This window comes from Pelophylax lessonae (genome assembly GCF_965119305.1).
Source record: "Pelophylax lessonae genome assembly, chromosome: 5".
Lineage (NCBI taxonomy): Eukaryota > Metazoa > Chordata > Amphibia > Anura > Ranidae > Pelophylax > Pelophylax lessonae.
The window spans coordinates 35,000,201-35,020,632 of record NC_138772.1 but is presented as its reverse complement, the minus strand read 5'-3'; the positions used below and the strand labels follow the sequence as shown (position 1 = coordinate 35,020,632).

At 45.7% G+C, this 20,432-nt stretch overlaps 1 protein-coding gene across 1 annotated transcript in view; it reads right to left on the bottom strand.

The window, feature by feature from the left end:
* The window catches only part of LOC309556418 (uncharacterized protein), a gene marked incomplete at its 3' end in the record, with an annotated part of 185,571 nt that overhangs the window by 146,911 nt on the left and 18,228 nt on the right, over positions 1–20,432 (bottom strand). The window contains exons 2-3 of the mRNA XM_082258884.1: positions 13,633–13,764; positions 8,608–8,671 (exon numbers count right to left, since the gene is read on the bottom strand). Coding sequence (XP_082115010.1) covers positions 8,608–8,671; positions 13,633–13,764 — 196 coding nt within the window. The remainder of the gene's footprint in view (positions 1–8,607; positions 8,672–13,632; positions 13,765–20,432) is intronic.

Below are 20,432 nucleotides of genomic sequence, written 5' to 3'. Positions count from 1 at the left end.
CAATATTGAGTTGGCCCACCCTTTGCAGCTATAACAGCTTCAACTCTTCTGGGAAGGCTGTCCACAAGGTTTAGGAGTGTGTCTATGGGAATGTTTGATCATTCTTCTAGAAGCCCATTTGTGAGATCAGGAAATTATTTTGGACGAGAAGGCCTGGCTCACAGTCTGTGCTCTAATTCATCTCAAAGGTGTCCTATTGGGTTGACTGTGCAGGACAGTCAAGTTCCTCCACCCCAAACTCGCTCATCCATGTCTTTATGGACCTTGCTTTGTGCACTGGTGTGCAGTCATGTTGGAACAGGAAGGGGCCGTACCCAAACTGTTCCCACAAAGTTGGGAGCATGAAATTGTCCAAAATGTCTTGGTATGCTGACACCTTAAGAGTTCCCTTCACTGGAACTAAGGGGCCAATCCCAACACCCAGTGGTGTATTTAGGTTTTGTGCTGCCCTAGGCCTGACTAAGTTTGTGCACCACCTAATTTAAATATGACGCACCCCTTCCTGTAAAGGCCACACCCCTTCCTTTAAAGGCCACACCTCTCCCTGTTTATGACCCGCCCTATCATCTGTATACCACAGACCACAACCACAGTCTATCTGTGCCCATCAGCATAGCCTTATCAGTTCCCATAAGTTCAGCCTCATCAGTGTCCATCAGTGCCGCCTCATTACTGCCCATCAGTGCAGCATATCAGTGTGGCCTCATCAGTGGCTATCAGTACAGCCCCATCAGTGGCCACCAGTGGAGCCTATCAGTGCCCATTAGTGCAGCCTATCATACCGGCAGGTAGCAGTGTGACTGCTTTATGGGGGTGCCAGACTGATTTGCCTCCCTGACCTTGCCCTCTGGCCTGATTCGCCCCATAATACTGGCACTAAACAAAAAGTGTAGCGCAAGCTGGCAGGGACCCTTTTCGTGTGGGAGCCGGGAGGAGGCTGTTTTTTTCATGCAATGTGCAGCTTTTTTGCTGCCCCCCTCCAAAGTGCTGCCCTAGGCCTTGTCAGCCTAGGCCAAGATACAGCACTGCCAACACATGAAAAACAACCCCCGCACCATAATACCCCCTCCACCAAATGATTTGGACCAGTGAACAAAGCAAGGTCCATAAAGACATGGATGAGCGAGTTTGGGGTGCAGGAACTTGACCGGCCTGCACAGAGTCCTGACCTCAACCTGATAGAACATTGGGGGATGAATTCGAGCTGAGACTGCGAGCCAGGCCTTCTCGACCAATATCAGTGCCTGACCTCACAAATGCACTTCTAGAAGAATGGTCAAACATTCCCATAGACACACTTTTTTGTCACTTTTGTCAAAATTTTTGAAATGACACCCTCCCCCTCCCCCCCCCCTCCCCCGTGTTTGCACGCAAAGGCAAACACATACGTAGGTTACACACGCATATGTAAACGGTTTTTGCACCACACATGGAGGATCGCCGTGAAGATTATTGCGAGAGAAATATTTCTAGCACCAGACCTCCTGTGTAGCTCTAAACTGATAACCTGTAATAGCTTATAAAGGGTCACCTATGGAATGTTTAAATTCCATAGTTTGGTGCTGTTCCAGGAGCGTGCACAATTTTAAGGTTAGGTATCTATTTACTTGGTGTAACATCATCTTTAATATTTTACCAAGCAAGTGGGTATTATATTGTAAACAAAAGAACAAAAGGAAATTGGCCCAAGGGACTTTAAAGAGAGAAACCGCAGACCACAGGGTATATATAAAAATACAAAAGAATTGTATTAATCCAATACAGTCATATTAACATACATTAAAAACACAAACATCATTATAAAAAATTGTGTATTGGGTATAATATTGTGTTTGTGTGCATTAAAATAACACTAAAGTGTATTTTTCCCCAAAAAATGGCATTTGAAAAACTGCTGCGTAAATACAGTGGGGCATAAAAAATTGGAACACCCACCATTTTATTCTATAGGGCCTTTAAAAAAAAAAAAAAAAAAAAATATATATATATATATATATATATATATATATATATATATATATATATATATATATATATATATATATATATATATAATGTTCGGGGGTTCTAAAAAATTCTCTAGCACAAAAATATAGATTTTTACACATATGTGTTAGAATCGGCCCGGCGTTGGAGTGGTTATCATTTGTTCACACCTGCTGCTATTGGTTACTGCACATCACAACTGCTGCTTTCCCCACCTTATTGAATAAACTTAAAGGGGTCTATTAATAAAAAGCTTGCTGAACAAACGTGACACGCATCCACGCAGTTTGAAGGACAGTTGACGTATTCTATGTTATATATCTATGCAGTAAGATCTTAAGCGCCATCTAGTGGCCATAATTCAGTATTTGTTTTTAAAAGACTCAATCAGAAAGTGCTTACTAGATATTTACATAACAAAATACAGCAAGTTTAATTTGAGCAGTGGCAGCTGGTGCATTGGGGACTCAGGGGCGCCTCCCCCCCATCCATGCATCCGGCCCCCTAATCTACATGCGGACATCTACAGCAGAAACTAGCTGTTTCTGCTATTTCTGAAGAAATGGATGTTTGTTTCACCATGCCCTGTGCAGGCTGATTCTAAATAGTAGGGTCTGTCTCATTATAATCACCTGGAGCACTTTCAGTGTTCTGATAAGAAAAGGTAGTGTCTGCATCTCATTAGAAGTATGTAACCCTTGGGGAGTTTCTCACCTAAACTGAAATTCCTATTGCTAAAAATTTGACTAGTATCTCAGAGCAGACTTTTAGGAAAAACAGTGAGCCAATCACAAAAGCGGGAAAATATATTTTTGAAGGCATTCTGTATACCAGTGGGGTACAGAATGCCTCCAGGTTGCCGTATTGCATTGTATTTTACAGAAAATTACAGCGGCTGCAGACTGAAAAGCAAAGGTCATTTTTATTAACATGAAATTACAATATTGTGTAGCGATTGAGGTATTATAAATCCAAAACTGGTTTGGAGGCACTCACGGTCTTGCAGAGGAGGAAGATGAAAAACAGTCCATCTTTCTCAAAATGTCTTGAGAAAGATAGGCTGAGCTTCATTGAAACACTGACATAAAATAACTGCTTTCATCTTCATCCTCTGCAAGACCTGTGAGTGCCTCCAAACCAGTTTTGGATTTACATAGATTTCATTGTGGGTGGGCACCTGGGCATTTACTTCAAGCAGTGCCGTAGTTACCCTTGGAACTATATCCCATATTTTTTTTTCAATTTTTTTCCACAAAAGAGGAGTTATCCTTTTAATAAAACCAGAGAGCACTTGGTTGGAAAAAGGTCAAAGATTGGTTGCTGCCATCTAGTGGAAATGTCCACAAATTACCAATGTATAAGGCACATGTGTCAAACACAAGTCCCTGGGGGCCGAATCCAGCCCACCAGGCAATTTCATGTGGCCCTCGCACCTCTCCTGCAGCTGCAGCACCCCCCTCATCTCCACCCCCACCTTGTCTCTGCAATCGGCAGCAGAGAGCAGGAGAGAACTCCTCCACCAGATCCTGCGTGTCTCCATGAAGCTGTGGAGAGGCTTGTCTCTGCCCCCTCCCTCCCATCTCAACAATCGCATCAGAGAGCCTACAGATCCTGCAGCTCTCTTTGCAACTACTTGCAACTTGGTTCCTCTGTATGCTGCCCCCGCCACTCCTCCTATCCAGTTCACTTGTGTTCTGCTGTCTCTGGGCCCCTGTGTGCTTCCCTGGTCCCCCCCCCCACCCCCCACTGTTCTCCCTTCCCTCTACTGCTGGCTGCTGCAGGGGATGTGTCACAATAAAGAACCAGAAAGGTTCTGAATGGACAGAGTCATAGTAAGTGACATTGTAAAAAAATAAAAAGGATTAAAAATAATACAATTAAAATACCATAAAATAAAAACTACTGACACCAGTGGGTAAACTTCCAGGATCGCAAAGGTCACACTTGCGACTGGGCCCTGGCATTCCACCACCGTGGGAAGGCCCCAAGATGGCGGGAAGGGGGCCCACTGCAGAACTTGTGAAAGGGTCCCGCTGTGGGACCGTAATAAAGGGCCCTGCAACGAGAGTAAAGGGCCCCAGGATCAGTGGGAAGAGCCCCAGGCTTGAAGGGAAGGGCCCTGGCCAGGGGTCCAGGGGGGGCCCTTCATGGTTTCTTGCACTGGGGCCCTGAAGGTTCTAGTTACGCCTCTGACTCACATGTATATGAACGGATAAAAACCTATCTATCTGTAAACAATGATGGCTGCGGCGTAGTGTGCGTGTTGTTCACGCCTTACCAGTTTCGTCATCAATAGACGTCATTGGAGGCTTGTCAACCCATCGCAAGCACGCCCTAAATACTGCAAAAACCGGAAATGACTGGAACTGGTGGAAAAACCTCCTAGCTTGCACTTCATGATGCGCTTCAGCTGAAAGAAGCGGAAATGTGCTACTCAATCATATCTCATATGCAGTGGCGGCCCGTCAATAGGGGGCACAGGGGCGCTGCCCCCCAACCACTAGTTAAAAAAAAATAATTGCCTTTAAGTGTGTGCGGGGCACCGGACACACAGGTGTGTATAGGGAGCAAATTGTTTAGTGACGTGTCATGTTGCAGCTGAGAGAGCTTATTGGCTGCCTTCAGAACCTCCTCGGGGCGCAGAGCAATGCGCCCCGAACACTCCCACAGTCACTGCCAGTGGATGTCAGCTGGCCGAGTTATATTGTGATTGGACGGTAAACGGAATTGCGTCACTTCCGGCTTTCATGGTGGTGTCTCTGGCTGCCTTCGCTCGAAGCTGCCACTGCACTGACTGACCCCAGGCCACAGCAGAATTGTAACAGAAAAAGAAGAAGAGTTCAGGTGACTAACTATGCTAACTATTACTATTAATAATAATTATAGCAATTAGTAATACAACGATATCATTGTTCCTTACATTTGCATAGATCAATTTAGTAATTTATTAAATTGATCTATGCAAATGTAAGGAACAAGTGATATAGATAATCGTACAGTACATAGGTACCCCAGAACCCATTGGCAGACATTCAATATTGCTCGCCTCTGTAAACTTAAAACTGCAAAAAATGTTAGCTTCATGCAACAATCCACTGCCCTGAACTGCTCTTTTAAATTCATGAATGTTCACGATTTATTGGTTTTATAGACTGCATTGAGTAATGCAGACATGTTTTTGTGCATACTGCTTTCAGAAGTGGGTATGCTACAGTTTTGGTTATCATTATTATGCTATCACTATTATAGCACATTACTATGTATTTTATGTCCTTTACAAAGTACTTGATACTTGATCCTAATTGAAACTGATAGTGAGTTTCTTCACACTTTTCAGGAGTTTGCACAGGATACTATATATATATATATATTATATATATATATATATATATATATATATATATATATATATATATATTCTGTTTGGCATTAACAACTTTAATCACGTCATCTACTATTATGTACAATACATTGCCTCAATATGTGAAAAAACTTGTGTATCGTTTGCTGAACAGATTGAATCCCTATGGAAGCCAAATAAACTTCTCCTGTTCCCCAAACTGTATTACAAGTAAACAGGAACGATGGCAGACCTCTCTGTAGATTACATTTTCATGGTGTTTCTGAATTGGTACCATTCTGCTTGGACTGTACATCCATAGGCATGGGAATGGAGATATGATCTGAACTTATTGTTTGTTAAGGTTTTTTCGTTATTAATGCTGACATTCAGATCTACATTTTCTTCTTGCGATCACAAAACTGTAAAATGTGTATTACTGTAGTATGTGTACAGTGACAGCATCAAAATCTTAATTTATGGCCAGGCCCCTAACCCCCTATTATTGGGATATATACTGAGAGACCCCCTATTATGGGATACACTGACTGAGAATGACCCCCCACATATGGGATAGATACTGAGAGACCCCTATTATGGGATATACTGAGAGACCCTCTATTTTATTACATGGGTTCTCTCAGTATATCCCATAATAGGGGTCTCTCAGTATCTATCCCATATGTGGGGGGTCATTCTCAGTCAGTGTATCCCATAATAGGGGGTCTCTCAGTATATCCCTTAGGGCACATGTGTCAAACACAAGGCCCGCGGGCCGAATCCGGCCCTCCAGGCCATTTCATGTGGCCCTCACACCTCCCCTGCAGCTGCAGAAGGGCTCCAGCCCTCCTCTGTTCCTCCTCCAGATCCTGTACTTTCTGCTATCCAGAATTGCCTCCAGCTTCTTCCCAGCAGCAGCACAAGGTAATGGGGGTGCACTGTGATGTAAGGGAGGGTGGGGGACTCAGCTTCTGATGGTGGGGAGGCTCTTGATGTCTTATGTAAGGGTAGGGAATGCTCTGGACATCAGGTACAACCGGGCCCTTTTCAGGGCAATCATAATGCTGATGCGGCCCGCGATTAAACTGAGTTTGACATCCCGGCCTTAGGGTGTCTCTCACAGTATATTTCATAATAGGGCCCCTACTCTCTATTATGGGATATACTAGTACTGAGAGACCCCATAATATGTGATATATTGGGAGAATTTGTTCACGCCAGCGAAAAACAGGGGACAAAATGGGTGGAGTATATAAGGGGTGGGGCTTCTGAGAAGTGGGAGGGGTCAAAATGTACGGGCGGGGTCTGGCGCTCCACTATCTTAAAACTTCACCAGCCGCCACTGCTCGTATGCGTTCGAAATGGAGGAAATGGGTCAAAAAATCCTCCAATTCATGCTAAAAATGTGACAGGAACAGGGGAGGACTGGGCCAGGGGGCAGGAGGGAAATTGCCCCCTGGGCTGCTCTGATGCCCCGTAAAAAGGCTGCACTGCTTCTGCCACAGACAGGCCTAAATGATTCCTGGGAATAGAAGTAAAAAGTTCCCACCGCTGACCTACTGAGTGCAGGGTGAAGGCAAGGAAAGAGCACAAGCCTCCCCCTTAGCATCGATGGTGTAAACTGTGTCTGAGCAGAGGCCAGTTCCATGCCCCACTGGAGATTCTTCTCCCCCAGCTCCCCCCAACCGCCCCCTACTGGCCAGGGCTCTCAAGGGACCTTGGACCAGATTCAGCCAGTAAGTAGAGAGTATCCAGAGCAGGGCTTCAGCCTGGAATGGGGGTCAGGAGGAGGACAGGAAGAGGGAGAGTGGGGGGGGGCCGAGTCGCTGCACCATGGGCCTTTGGTTTGTACTTGCCCCCTGGGCCAAAAGTTGCCAGTCTGCCCTTGGACAGGAACAACATACATATGCGTCATATGCGAGTGCATATTTGACATAAATAATCATATTCAAAAATTATATGAAACAATACATAAAAAGGAAAGAAAAATTAAAAAAAAGGATTAAATCAAATTAAAATCTAACAATAAAACCTTATCAGGAACAGCGCCATCTAGTGAATATTGAACAATATTACAATTAAAAAATACAAGGTAAAATGACAATAAATGAATAAATCTTATATAAACAAATAATATCATAACAAATAATCAAATGTGATAAAACAATGTTACAGGAAAAAAATAGCTGCATATGTAATTTTTTATCGTTCTTAAGGAACCAAATTTAACAGACATGGGAAAAATAACAATCACCTTTACTTTTGCCTAGACACAGGCAAAGTGCAGGTTTATTTTAACAGAGTGAATGCAACAGGAAGACATAGGGGTCTATTTATAAAACATTCGTTAGACAAATGTTACAAATTTTCATGCATGCTGCACAAATTTTTGCTTTAGGCCCCTTTCACACAAGCGGACCATTCAGATCCGCCTGTCCATTTTTCAGGCAGATCTGAACGGATGCTCCATGAATCTCTATGGGGCATCGGATGTCAGCGGAGACATGTCCGCTGACATCCGACCCGTCAAATCCGGATGGATGGAAACCCTATTTTCCATCCGTCTGGCGGATGGGATCGCATGAGAAAGGACAGGCGGTCCGTTCTCATCCAATTCCCCCCATAGAGAACAGCGGGGACTCGACGGCTCTGTCTCCGCACACAGCGCTGAGACAGAGTTGCCATCCGCCTACTCAGCGGGGGATCGGCGGATCGATCCCCCCGCTGAGAAAAATGGAGTCCGCTGATGGACTACCATCTGTGAAAGGAGCCTTAAAGCGGAGTTCCAGCCACCAATCTGCAGGGGGAGGGAGGAAGGGGAACTCCCAGTGTTGAGCACCACAGCGCTTGGAATGGAAGTGGGAAGCAGGTAACTGTCATAATTGGGTACCTGTCCCCCCCTTCCCCGCTCTTCAAAAGTGACAATTGTGCAAGAGGAGTGGGGATGAGTCCTTAAAGCCAAACTTCCCCTTTTGGGTGGAGTTCTGCTTTAATTGCTCCAATAGATGAATCCCTATCATCATCAGCACCATCTAGTGGCCAAAATGTGGGATCATTTTCTGAAATACCTGAGAATGTATACTGCATTTTGGCCACTAGATGGAGCTATGATTATAGGGATTACTCTACTCAAGAGAATACAACTTCAATGAGTGCAAAATGCACAGATGTGTTTGATATTCATCCAATGAATGTTTATAAAAGACCTCCAAGACTCCATGTTTTCAGTGGACTGACCCTTTAAGCGTCTACAAGTCATGAGATACTGTAAATCCCCTTACCTCTTTTTTGCATTATACAATCCCTCTTCGTATGTCTGGACCCATGTGATGTCATCTCCCCATCCTGGAAGAAACCATGTTGATTCATTGACCTATATGATCTTTTCACAATAATATCAGAACTATTTGTTGAACTGTAGGAATGTATTATCTTTATAAAGAAAGTGTAGCAGCTGGGTGTCATTGTTAGAAGGTTTAAATGTATCATCTAGAGCAGGGGTTCTCAAACTTTTTGGAGACCAGGGCCCAGTAAATTCCTCCAAACTCTTTCATGCCCCAACAATAAAGAATAAAGTTTATGCTCACACAAAAAAAAGTATGGGCAACATAGTGTAAGATTAGGGGCACTGTGGAGGCGGAAGGCTCTCAGGGGGCATTCGAGTACTCTAGGTCTCAAGGTTGGGGGAGGTTGAAGGCTCATAGGGAACATGGGAGCACTGTAAGCCACTATGGAAAGTTGGGGGGGGGCACTGTAGAGGCAGAGGGCTCTCAGGAAACATGGGAGCACGGTAGGCCACTATGGAAGATTGGGGGGGGGCACTGTGGAAGCTGAGGGCTCTCAGGGGGCCTGGGAGTACTCTAGGTCACTATAGAAGGCTGGGGAAGACCGAAAGCTCTCAGAGAACATGGGAGCACTGTAGGCCACTATGGAAGGTTGGGAGGCACTGTGAAGGCTAAGGGCTCTCAAGGGACCTGGGAGCACTGTAGACCACTATAGCCAGGTGCAGCCTGCCAGCTGGATGAGCGGCAAGTGCATTCCTATGCCCGCTTCTCTTCCTTCACTACCCCAACACTGCAAAGAGGATTGAGTGGGCTGTGTGTTTGAGATCCCCCCCCCCCCCCAGCAGTGTCTGGCTGTGCTGCTGGCTGTGTGTAACCCCCCTAATCCCCCCCCCCATTCTAGAGCCCGTGGGCAGCACAGCATCAAGAGCGGATGATAAAACCATGCAGGGTACTCTGCTTGAGCAGAGTCTCTGCTTGTCCTCAAGCAGCGCAGCACAGTGCAAGTAAATAGGGCACTGAGCTTAACTACCCAGGATACCCTGCAGGAAGAGGAGGAGAACACAGGAGTTTTCCTGGGCATTATAAGAGAGGAAGCAGTCTTATGTGTATTTATACACCAGGGGAACAGAGGACATGGAGAGGGAGTCTGAGCCACTGGAAAACCTCTGTTGTGTGGGTGAAACCAGGGAATACAGGGCTTTGACCTGAGCGCTGAGAGACTGAGCAATTGCGAGGATACAGTATGTGCTGTGCTGAGGACCAGAGTCACCCCAGGAAACCCAGAAGTGAGCTGACATCTGACTAGAGGGACCTCTACTGCTGTGTTGTTGGAACTGGTGAGAAGGCATTGCTGTCATGAATCTATTGCTACTAGCAGAGACTGGGAACAGAGAAAGGCTGCTAAATATATGGCAATTCCCTAACTGCATGCAGACTTTACTGGGACTTTACTTATGTGCACCACCATAAAGACTGAGCCCCAACTCTAGCAGGCTGAATAAGTAGGGCAAATGACCCCCCCATAGCTGCTCTATGAGAACTTTTCCAGAGTAACAGGTACCTGTCTAGGAAGGTCTGAGTTCTAGCATAGTAAGTCATACAGAGTGCACTCTAACCATTAGTATATACCGTTTGCAGGGACCCGATTGAAATATTGATTCCAGTTGCTATATGCCTTTGTTTATTGCTGATTGCAGGTTATTAGGTATAGAGCCATTTGATCATAGAGAGCTTCATTGCAGTATTTACAACAACCAGTGTGCATGAGGCCTAAACTGTTATAATATTGAGTTTACATTGTTTAGTGAACTGTGTTTGGTCTGAGGGCTCACAAGGATCTAGATGTACTGTGGGTCAAAATGGAAGGTTAGAGGGCACTGTGGAGGCTGAGGGCCCTCAGGGGGCCAGGGGGCACTGGGGCACTGTAGGCCACTATAGAAAGTTGGAGGGCACTGTGGAGGCTAAAGACTCTCAGGGGGTCTTGGAACACTGTAGGCCACTATGGTAGGTTGGGAACACTATTAGAGCTGGGAGGCACTGTGGAAAGTTAGGGGATCTTCAGCTGATTGGAGGCCCAGTAGAGGGAGGGCCATTACCTGGTGGTTAAGAAGCACTGCTCTATAGGAAATACAGATTATAGAGAAAGCGCACCAGACATCCAAAGAATGCTCTGCAGTAGAATTTAATTCAACAGGTATAACATTGACTATAATACGACCAATACAATTTTCCTAATATGATATACTAAATAAATTATGCATATATTCTTTTGAACGCCAACAGGGATGAATACAGTCTACTATAGAAGGTTGGAGGGCACTGTAGATGCTGAGGGATCTAAAGGGGCCTGAGGGCACTGTAGGCCACTATAGAAGGTTGGAAGGCACTGTGGAGGCTAAAGGCTCTCGGGGGGTCTTGGAACACTGTAGGCCACTATGGTGGGTTGGGAACACTATCAGAGCTGGGAGGCACTGTGGAAACCTGGTGGTTGAGAAGCACTGCTCTATGGGAAAAACAGTATATAGAGAAAGCACACCAGACATCCAAAGAATGCTCTGTAGTAGAATTTTTTTCAACAGGTATAACATTGACTATAATACGACCAATATAATTTTCCTAATATAATATACAAAATCAAATATGCATATATTCTTATGAACACCAACAGGGATGAATAATGTAGCAGACATTCTTATTTCCCCTAATGTGACACTAAACAATATCCTTATTCTCCAATAATAACCCATACTCATCCACTACTTATAGCAGAGTTCCACCCAAAAGTGGAACTTCTGCTTTAAGGACTCCTGACCACCTAACATGCCACATTTGACGTGTCGTGTTTGTTTTTGGGGGGGGGGGGGTGAGCGGGTACCTAGATTTGGGTGGAAGTTCTCATCTCCCCCTCCCCCTCTGCAATCTTCTGGGACACGTCGCAGGTCCCAGAAGATTGCCCGGTCATTCACGACGCGCAGCGTGACTCACGCATGCGCAGTGCGCACCTGGCTGTGAAGACTGAAAGCTATCATAGCTGGGTGCCCACACTAGTGATGCAGGCGCCGGGGAGAGCTGAGGGAGAGAACTGAGGCTCCCACCGGCCGCATCTCTAGATCGTGGTGCAGGTACGTTTTTTGAAGCTGCTGATGTTTAATAAACACAAAAACAGCTGGAACTCCGCTTTAGTGCCGGTTCACATATGTGCGGTTTGCGAGATCGCATGTAATTCGGAGCGCACTGCTCCTTCATTACATGCGATCTCCTGTGCGGATGCGAGTTCAGCCATACACTTTGTATGGCTGAATTCACAGCGCATCCGCAGCAAACTCGCACATGAGGCTTTTTTTGAGCCGCATCAGAATCGGATCACACAGTGGTTCACACTTGTGCGATCCGATTCTGTGCGAACTTGCAGATCGCACTGCGATATGCGATCGCAACTGGGGGTGTCGTTAACATTTAATTGACACCCCCTGCGTATTGCATATGGACGTGTGAACTGCCAGATGTGCTTTTGCGATGAGGGAACAGGCTGCATATTCGCAGCTTTCCCGCATCGCACAAGTGTGAACCGAGCCTTAAAGTGATTGTAAAAGTCTTGTTTTTTTTTTTAAATAACAAACATGTCATCCTCTGTGCAGTTGGTTTTGCACAGAGCAGCCCGTATCCTCCTCTTTTCAGGTCCCTTGTTGCTGCTCCTGGCCCCTCCCTCCTGTTGATTGCCCCCACAGCAAGCAGCTTGCTATGGGGGCACCCGAGTCAAGCTGCAGCACCATGTGTCCATTCAGACAGTCTGAGGTTTACAACCACTTTAATGTAATTTGTCATACACAGATATGAGAAAATGTACAGTGCAATTGTCAAACTTGGCGTAAAATCAATCACAAATCTCCCTGCCAGTGCCGGGACAAGGTTCTTTAGAGCCCAGGGCAAACATGCCAAACTGACCCCCCCCCCCCCCACCCCCCAGGATGTATGGGCATTATTTGTCCGCAAAAATCCCCCCAAAAAATTAAGCACTAATCTGCATGCTCAACCCTAAGCATAAATTCCCCCAGTACAAATACGCCCCTCTGCTGAAATCCCCCCTCCCAGCACAAGTCTTTACCCCCCCCCCCAATCCCTCTTACATAAATGCCCCTCCCCAAAAAAGTCACCCCTCCTAGCACAAATCCTTCACTCTTCAAATTTCCTCTCTGAGTACACATCCTCTACCCCCCCCCCCCAAAAAAAAATTGAGCACTAATCTGCATGCTTACCCCCTAAGCATAAATTCCCCCAGTACAAAACCGCCCCCCTGCTGAAATCCCCCCTCCCAGCACAAGTCATTACCTACCCAAATCCCTCTAACATAAATGCCCCTCCCCAAAAAAGTCACCCCTCCTAGCACAAATCCTTCACTTCTCAGATTTCCTCTCCGAGTACACATTCCCCTCCCCCCAAAAAAAATTGAGCACTAATCTGCATGCTTACCCCCGATGCATAAATTCCCCTAGTACAAACCTGCCCCCCTGCTAAAAAAAAAACCCTCTCCCAGCACAAATCTTTGCTCCCAATCCCTCCAACACAAATGCTCCTCCCCCCAAAAAAGTCACCCCTCCTAGCACTAATCTTCTACCCCTCAAATTTCCTCTCTGAGTACACATCCTCTGCCCCCCACAATTTACCTCTACCCCTCAAATGTCCTCTCCGAGTACACATCCTCTCCCCCCCACAAACAATTTACCCTCCTAGCACAATTCTCCTCCTCCACTTCACCATACCACTTTTTCTAGCACAAATCCTCTTCTCCCATCCACCCCCTCCCATAACAGATCCTCCTAAACCACCACTCCTAGCAATTCATACCCCATGCCACCCCTCCAAATAGACCCTCCCTACTCAAATTCCCCCCCCCCCCCACCTCACATGAAACCACAGTGCCCAGGGCAGCCGCCCCTCCTGCCCACCCTTTGCTCCCTGCTCATCCCCATTGGTATCCATGACACGCATAAAATGGTCAGCATCTAACATCAGCTATACGACCTCTGGAAAGTGTCTGCAGTCGGTTCTCCCTCTTCACCGCCATGGCAAGGTTGGAGGAGAAGGTGACTATGATGAACAATACGGCCAATGACGACAGAAACATTGTGTCTCCTGTTTGTGGTGTGAGCTGCCCTGTGGAGAATAAAAAAAAAAAATTAAATATCAAAGCATCATTATAACCCAAGTTCAGGTTGGTTAGAGAAAGTCAGTAAGGTACCTCCCTAAATGTGCCATATCCCTAGTAGATAAACCAGGAACAAAATTCTAAAGTACTAAATAATGTGAATAAAAATCAGTTTTATTTAAAGATTTAAATTAGCATAAAAACACCAATACTACTGTGTGTGTGTATATATATATATATATAAATAAAACGAGTATATTATAGTATTATTTTTATGTATATGTATATATACTGTATATATATATATATATATATATATATATATATATATATATATATATATATATCTCTGTACAACAAGAATGGAAATTTCGTTCCACTTCATGATTGTGTCCCACTTGTTGATTCTTCACAAAAAATTACAGTTTTATATCTTTATGTTTGAAGCCTGAAATGTGGCAAAAGGTCACAAAGTTCAAGGGGGTCGAATACTTTTGCAAGGCACTGTATGTGGACATGGTTGAACATGGAATGCATATACATATTACATCAATATTAATAGGCAAAATAGGATTGACATCCTCTACCCGATGCATTTTGGGGCTTTCACAGCTCCTTCCTCTGGGATGTGGTTGGCATCAACCTTTTAGATTCACCCCAAACTCACTGATCACAAATGCACTTCTGGAAAAATGGTCAAAGCTTCCCATAGAAACGCTCCTAAACCTTGTGGACAGCCTTCCTAGAAGAATTGAAGCTGTTATAGCTGCGAAGGGTGGGACAACTCAATATTGAGCCCTTTGGACTAAGGGATGCCATTAAAGTTCATGTGTGTGTAAAGGCAGGTGTCCCAATACTTTTGGTAATATGGTGTAAATAACAGTCTTTCCAGAATGTCTTGGTTCCTTGGGCTTTTGTTTCTGGGCTTAGGCCTTGGAGGTTGTTTTAGGAGTAAGCCTTCTAAGAGGCTACTGCAAGTTGCTGGCCAACAAAAACCCCAAACAAAACTTTAAAAAGTAGTACTTCAGCCTTGTGGAAGCACCTGTGACTGTCCTTCACTAGACAAAAGTTAACACAGGAAACTTCTACTGCCTTGGGATCTGCTGCTTAGACACCACTGGAACCTTGGAACCCAATGAGATCAAGATACCCATACTGCTAAAGGCTGCATAGCCTGAACACAGAAAGCATTTCAGGAGGAGTAGATGTTAGCTTGAGTTTGGAAAACGTATGCGTTTGGGGTGTCCTGCCTTGTTATTGCCACTCCTTTCCATTTACTGCTGTTCAGTAAATAAATGATTCAAGTCTTTTCTAAAAAGTAACTGGCACCCAATTTATTCATTAACACTCTATAAGTCCTCCTAGCTGGAAACGTCTCTCCCTGGAAAAGGACCCTGCTCTCTGGGACTCCAAACTATTTATGCACTCGTCAACCACCATCTGGGTACACCTCCCCAGGGATTGGCCGGAGCTGCATTAATATTCAGGCTGCTTATTTCACTCTCCCACCCACTATGTTCTGGAAAATTTCAGAAAACAGTGGGAAGCAATCAAACTTGCAGACTGCAGAGTGCAGAGCAATCTCAAGCAATTATATGCTGCACTGCTGATCACAGAAGAGCCAAAGAAATAAATTTGCCTACCCAAACCTAGCAGCCTATCTGGGAGGGTGCGACATCTGTAGTCCTTTTATGTTTATCAAAAAATAAGCAATGTGCAATTAGGGAGCAATTTAAAAAAATACTTTTTACATGAATGCCACCGACATTCGCCCAGGCTGTACAGGATTTCTCCATTTTCTTTAATACTACAACTTCCTATGATCAGCAGTTTCATCTAGTGGGCAAAATGCGGTATCTAATACAAGGTGACTAATCAGGGTTTTCTAGCTGAGAGAAACTAGGGGTGGAAGTCCAGCCTAATACTTTAATTTCTCCCCTGCAATCATTAATGTGAGCGGAGTTCAGCCTTAGGTGTCAAAATGAAAACTTCCCAGTTTTTCTCCCTTTATTTTGCAGTATTCAGTGCGGTCACATGACTTAAATTTCTCTTCCTGCTGAGTCCAAGAGCAGCAAGTGGGTGTGGTTACTGAAAGCCAGTGACGTCACTTCCAGGGAGGGGCACTGTTCCTGTGTAGCCAGTGGGCGTATACAGGATGGGAGGAGCTGATCATAGGTCCCCGCCCACTGTTCTTCCATCAGTAGGGATGCATTGTACATCCTAATACATGAGAAAATGAAGAAATCATTCACACAGGAGGAAAGGGGGGGGGGGAATATACAGTTTAGTTGTGCTGGGGAGGGGCACATATACAGTATAGCTGTGCTGGGGGAGGGGCACATATACAGTATAGCTGTGCTGGGGGAGGGGCACATATACAGTATAGCTGTGATGGGGAGGGGCACATATACAGTATAGCTGTGCTGGGGGAGGGGCACATATACAGTATAGCTGTGCTGGGGGAGGGGCACATATACAGTATAGCTGTGATGGGGAGGGGCACATATACAGTATAGCTGTGCTGGGGGAGGGGCACATATACAGTATAGCTGTGATGGGGAGGGGCACATATACAGTATAGCTGTGCTGGCGGTAGGGGCACATATACAGTATAGCTGTGATGGGGAGGGGCACATATACAGTATAGCTGTGATGGGGAGGGGCACATATACAGTATAGCTGTGCTGGCGGTAGGGGCACATATACAGTATAGCTGTGATGGGGAGGGGCACATATACAGTATAGCTGTGCTGGCGGTAGGGGCACATATACAGTATAGCTGTGATGGGGAGGGGCACATATACAGTATAGCTGTGATGGGGAGGGGCACATATACAGTATAGCTGTGATGGGGAGGGGCACATATACAGTATAGCTGTGCTGGGGGGAGAGGCACATATACAGTATAGCTGTGCTGGCGGTAGGGGCACATATACAGTATAGCTGTGATGGGGAGGGGCACATATACAGTATAGCTGTGCTGGGGGGAGGGGCACATATACAGTATAGCTGTGCTGCGGGGAGGGGCACATATACAGTATAGCTGTGCTGGGGGTAGGGGCACATATACAGTATAGCTGTGCTGGGGGAGGGGCACATATACAGTATAGCTGTGATGGGGAGGGGCACATATACAGTATAGCTGTGCTGGGGGGAGGGGCACATATACAGTATAGCTGTGCTGGCGGTAGGGGCACATATACAGTATAGCTGTGATGGGGGGAGGGGCACATATACAGTATAGCTGTGCTGCGGGGAGGGGCACATATACAGTATAGCTGTGCTGGGGGTAGGGGCACATATACAGTATAGCTGTGCTGGGGGAGGGGCACATATACAGTATAGCTGTGATGGGGAGGGGCACATATACAGTATAGCTGTGCTGGGGGGAGGGGCACATATACAGTATAGCTGTGCTGGGGGGAGGGGCACATATACAGTATAGCTGTGCTGGCGGTAGGGGCACATATACAGTATAGCTGTGATGGGGAGGGGCACATATACAGTATAGCTGTGCTGGGGGAGGGGCACATAAACAGTATAGCTGTGCTGGGCTTTGAATGAAGACTACCATAGGAGGAGGAAGCTGGACAAGTCACTAGTGTGACTTGTCATGCGACTTTGAACACACAATGGCATCTGTTCCCATCTATGCAACTTTGAAAATCAGCAACCTTGAAAAGGTACCTGCACTACTTTGATGCGTCTTTGATCCAGATAATTTAAAGTTGGATCAAAGCTGCACTCAAAGTCACATCAAACTCGCACTCCAAAGTAACACTCTATCCTAGTGGCTAGGTTTCCACTAGTGCAACTCTTAAGTTGTGCGATTTAGAGGGCAACTTTGATTTCAGCCTTGATCCAACTTTACACTCTTTGGATCAAAGTTGCATCAAAGTAGTACAGGCACCTTTTCAAAGTCTCTGATTTTCAAAGTGGCATAGATGGGAAGGGGTGGCATTTAAATCAATTTTATTTTGACTGAAATTTCCCAGTAATAGTTTAAAAAAAATGTTTCTTTTTCTTTACAATTTAGCTACCGTATATATTTCTTGTTACTATCATAACCTACCACAAAAAAACAACCCAAAATAAATTCTCCTGCTCCCAACGATATCAGAAATACCACATATGTGTATGTAAGTTGTTGTTTATACCCGTCGTACAACCTAGAAACAATACTGCGCGTTTTGCTTTTTTTGAAGATAGACTTAGAACTAAACTAGAGAAACTTAACAAAAATAAATCCCCGGGACCGGATGGCTTGCACCCGAGGGTTCTTAAAGAGCTCAGCCAGGTGATTGCCAGACTATTATTCATGACTCTTTAAGGATAGTTTACAGACGGGTATGGTGCCAGCTGATTGGAAAAAAGCCAACGTGGTACCAATATTTAAAAAAGGGCCGAGATATATCCCGGGTAACTATAGGCCGGTCAGCCTAACATCAGTAGTCTGCAAGATTTTGGAGGGGAAGTTAAGAGACCACATACAAGACTTTAGTAATGAAAACGGTATTATTAGTAGTAATCAGCATGGATTTATGAAAAATCGTTCTTGCCAGACCAATCTTTTACCCTTCTATGAAGAAGTGAGCTGCCACCTAGATAAAGGTAAGCCTGTGGATGTGGTGTATCTGGACTTTGCAAATGCATTTGAGACAGTTCCCCACAAACGCTTACTGTTCAAACTAAGGTACGTTGGTATGGACCATAGGGTGAGTACCTGGATAGAGAACTGGCTCCAGGGGAGAGTACAGAGGGTGGTGATAAATGGGGAGTACTCAGATTGGGCGGGTGTGGAAAGTGGGGTCCCTCAAGGTTCTGTCCTGGGACCACACCTGTTTAATTTATTCATAAATGATCTGGAGGAGGGGATATCGAGTACAATCTCGGTATTTGCGGATGATACTAAACTAAGCATGCCAATATCTTCTATGCAGGATGTGAAAACCTTCTAAGCGGACCTGAACAAAATAATGGGGTGGGCAACTACATGGCAGATGAGATTTAATGTTGAAAAATGTAAAGTAATGCACTTGGGCGTCAGAAACACAAAAGCAAGTTACTCAATAGGGGGGAAACCTCTGGTTGAATCTATGATGGAAAAGGACCTGGGGGTCCTAGTGGATAACAGGCTTGGCAGTGGCATGTAATGCCAAGCCGCTGCCAGCAAAGCCAACAGAATACTGGCATGTATAAAAAAAGGGATTCACTCCAGAAATAAAGAGATTATTCTCCCAATCTACAAGACTCTGGTCCGGCCACATCTGGAGTATGCTGTCCAGTTCTGGGCACCGGTCCTCAGGAAGGATGTGCTGGAACTGGAGAGAGTCCAGTGAAGGGCAACAAAAATAATTACCGTATATACTCGAGTATAAGCCAAGATTTCAGCACATTTTTTTGTGCTGAAAACGTCCCCCTCGGCTTATACTCGAGTCAAGGGAAAAAAAAAAGTCCCTGGCCGCTCGACGGGCTTAAGCTTTAAAAATGGCACCGCCCGTCGCATACATGTCACTGTGCACACGCCGCCGCCGCTCGGGAGAGGCCGGGAATAGCAGAAATTATACGAGCGGTAGCGGGGCGTGCACAATGACGTGTCGGCGCCGGGCGGCGCCATTTTTAAAATGAAGGCGCCTCTGGAACAGGTAAGTGAAACAGCTTCACTACCTTACCATTATGCAGGGCTGCGGGCACACTACAAGGGATGCAGTGCTGCGGGCATGGTCCACCTGTACCATGCCCACAGCACTGCATCTTCTGTAGTATGCCCACAACCCCGGATCCTCTTGTACCATGCCAGTACCCTGCATTCTCCTGTACCATGCCAGTACCCTGCATTCTCCTGCACCATGCCAGTACCCTGCATTCTCCTGCACCATGCCAGTACCCTGCATTCTCCTGCACCATGCCAGTACCCTGCATTCTCCTGCACCATGCCAGTACCCTGCATTCTCCTGTACCATGCCAGTACCCTGCATTATCCTGCACCATGCCAGTACCCTGCATTCTCCTATACCATGCCAGTACCCTGCATTCTCCTGTACCATGCCAGTACCCTGCATTATCCTGCACAATGCCAGTACCCTGCATTCTCCTGTACCATGCCAGTACCCTGCATTCTCCTGCACCATGCCAGTACCCTGCATTCTCCTGTACCATGCCAGTACCCTGCATTCTCCTGCACCATGCCAGTACCCTGCATTCTCCTGTACCATGCCAGTACCCTGCATTCTCCTGTACCATGCCCGCCGCCCTGCATTCTCACCCTAGGCTTATACTCGAGTCAATGATTTTTCCCATCTTTTTGTGGTAAAAGTAGGGGCCTCGGCTTATACTCGGGTTGGCTTATACTCGAGTATATACGGTAGGGGAATGGAGGACATCAGCTATGAGGAAAGACTACAAGCATTGAACTTATTCTCTCTGGAGAAGAGACGATTAAGGGGGGATATGATATCAATGTACAAATACTGTACTGGCAACCCTAGCATAAGGAACAAACTATTCAGAGAAAGGGAATACAATAAGACACGTGGCCACTCACTAAAACTAGAGGAAAGGCGGTTTAACCTTAAAATACATAAGGGGCTCTTTACTGTCAGAGCAGTGGGGATGTGGAATTCTCTTCCACAAGCAGTGGTATCAGAAAACGTCCCCCTCGGCTTATACTCGAGTC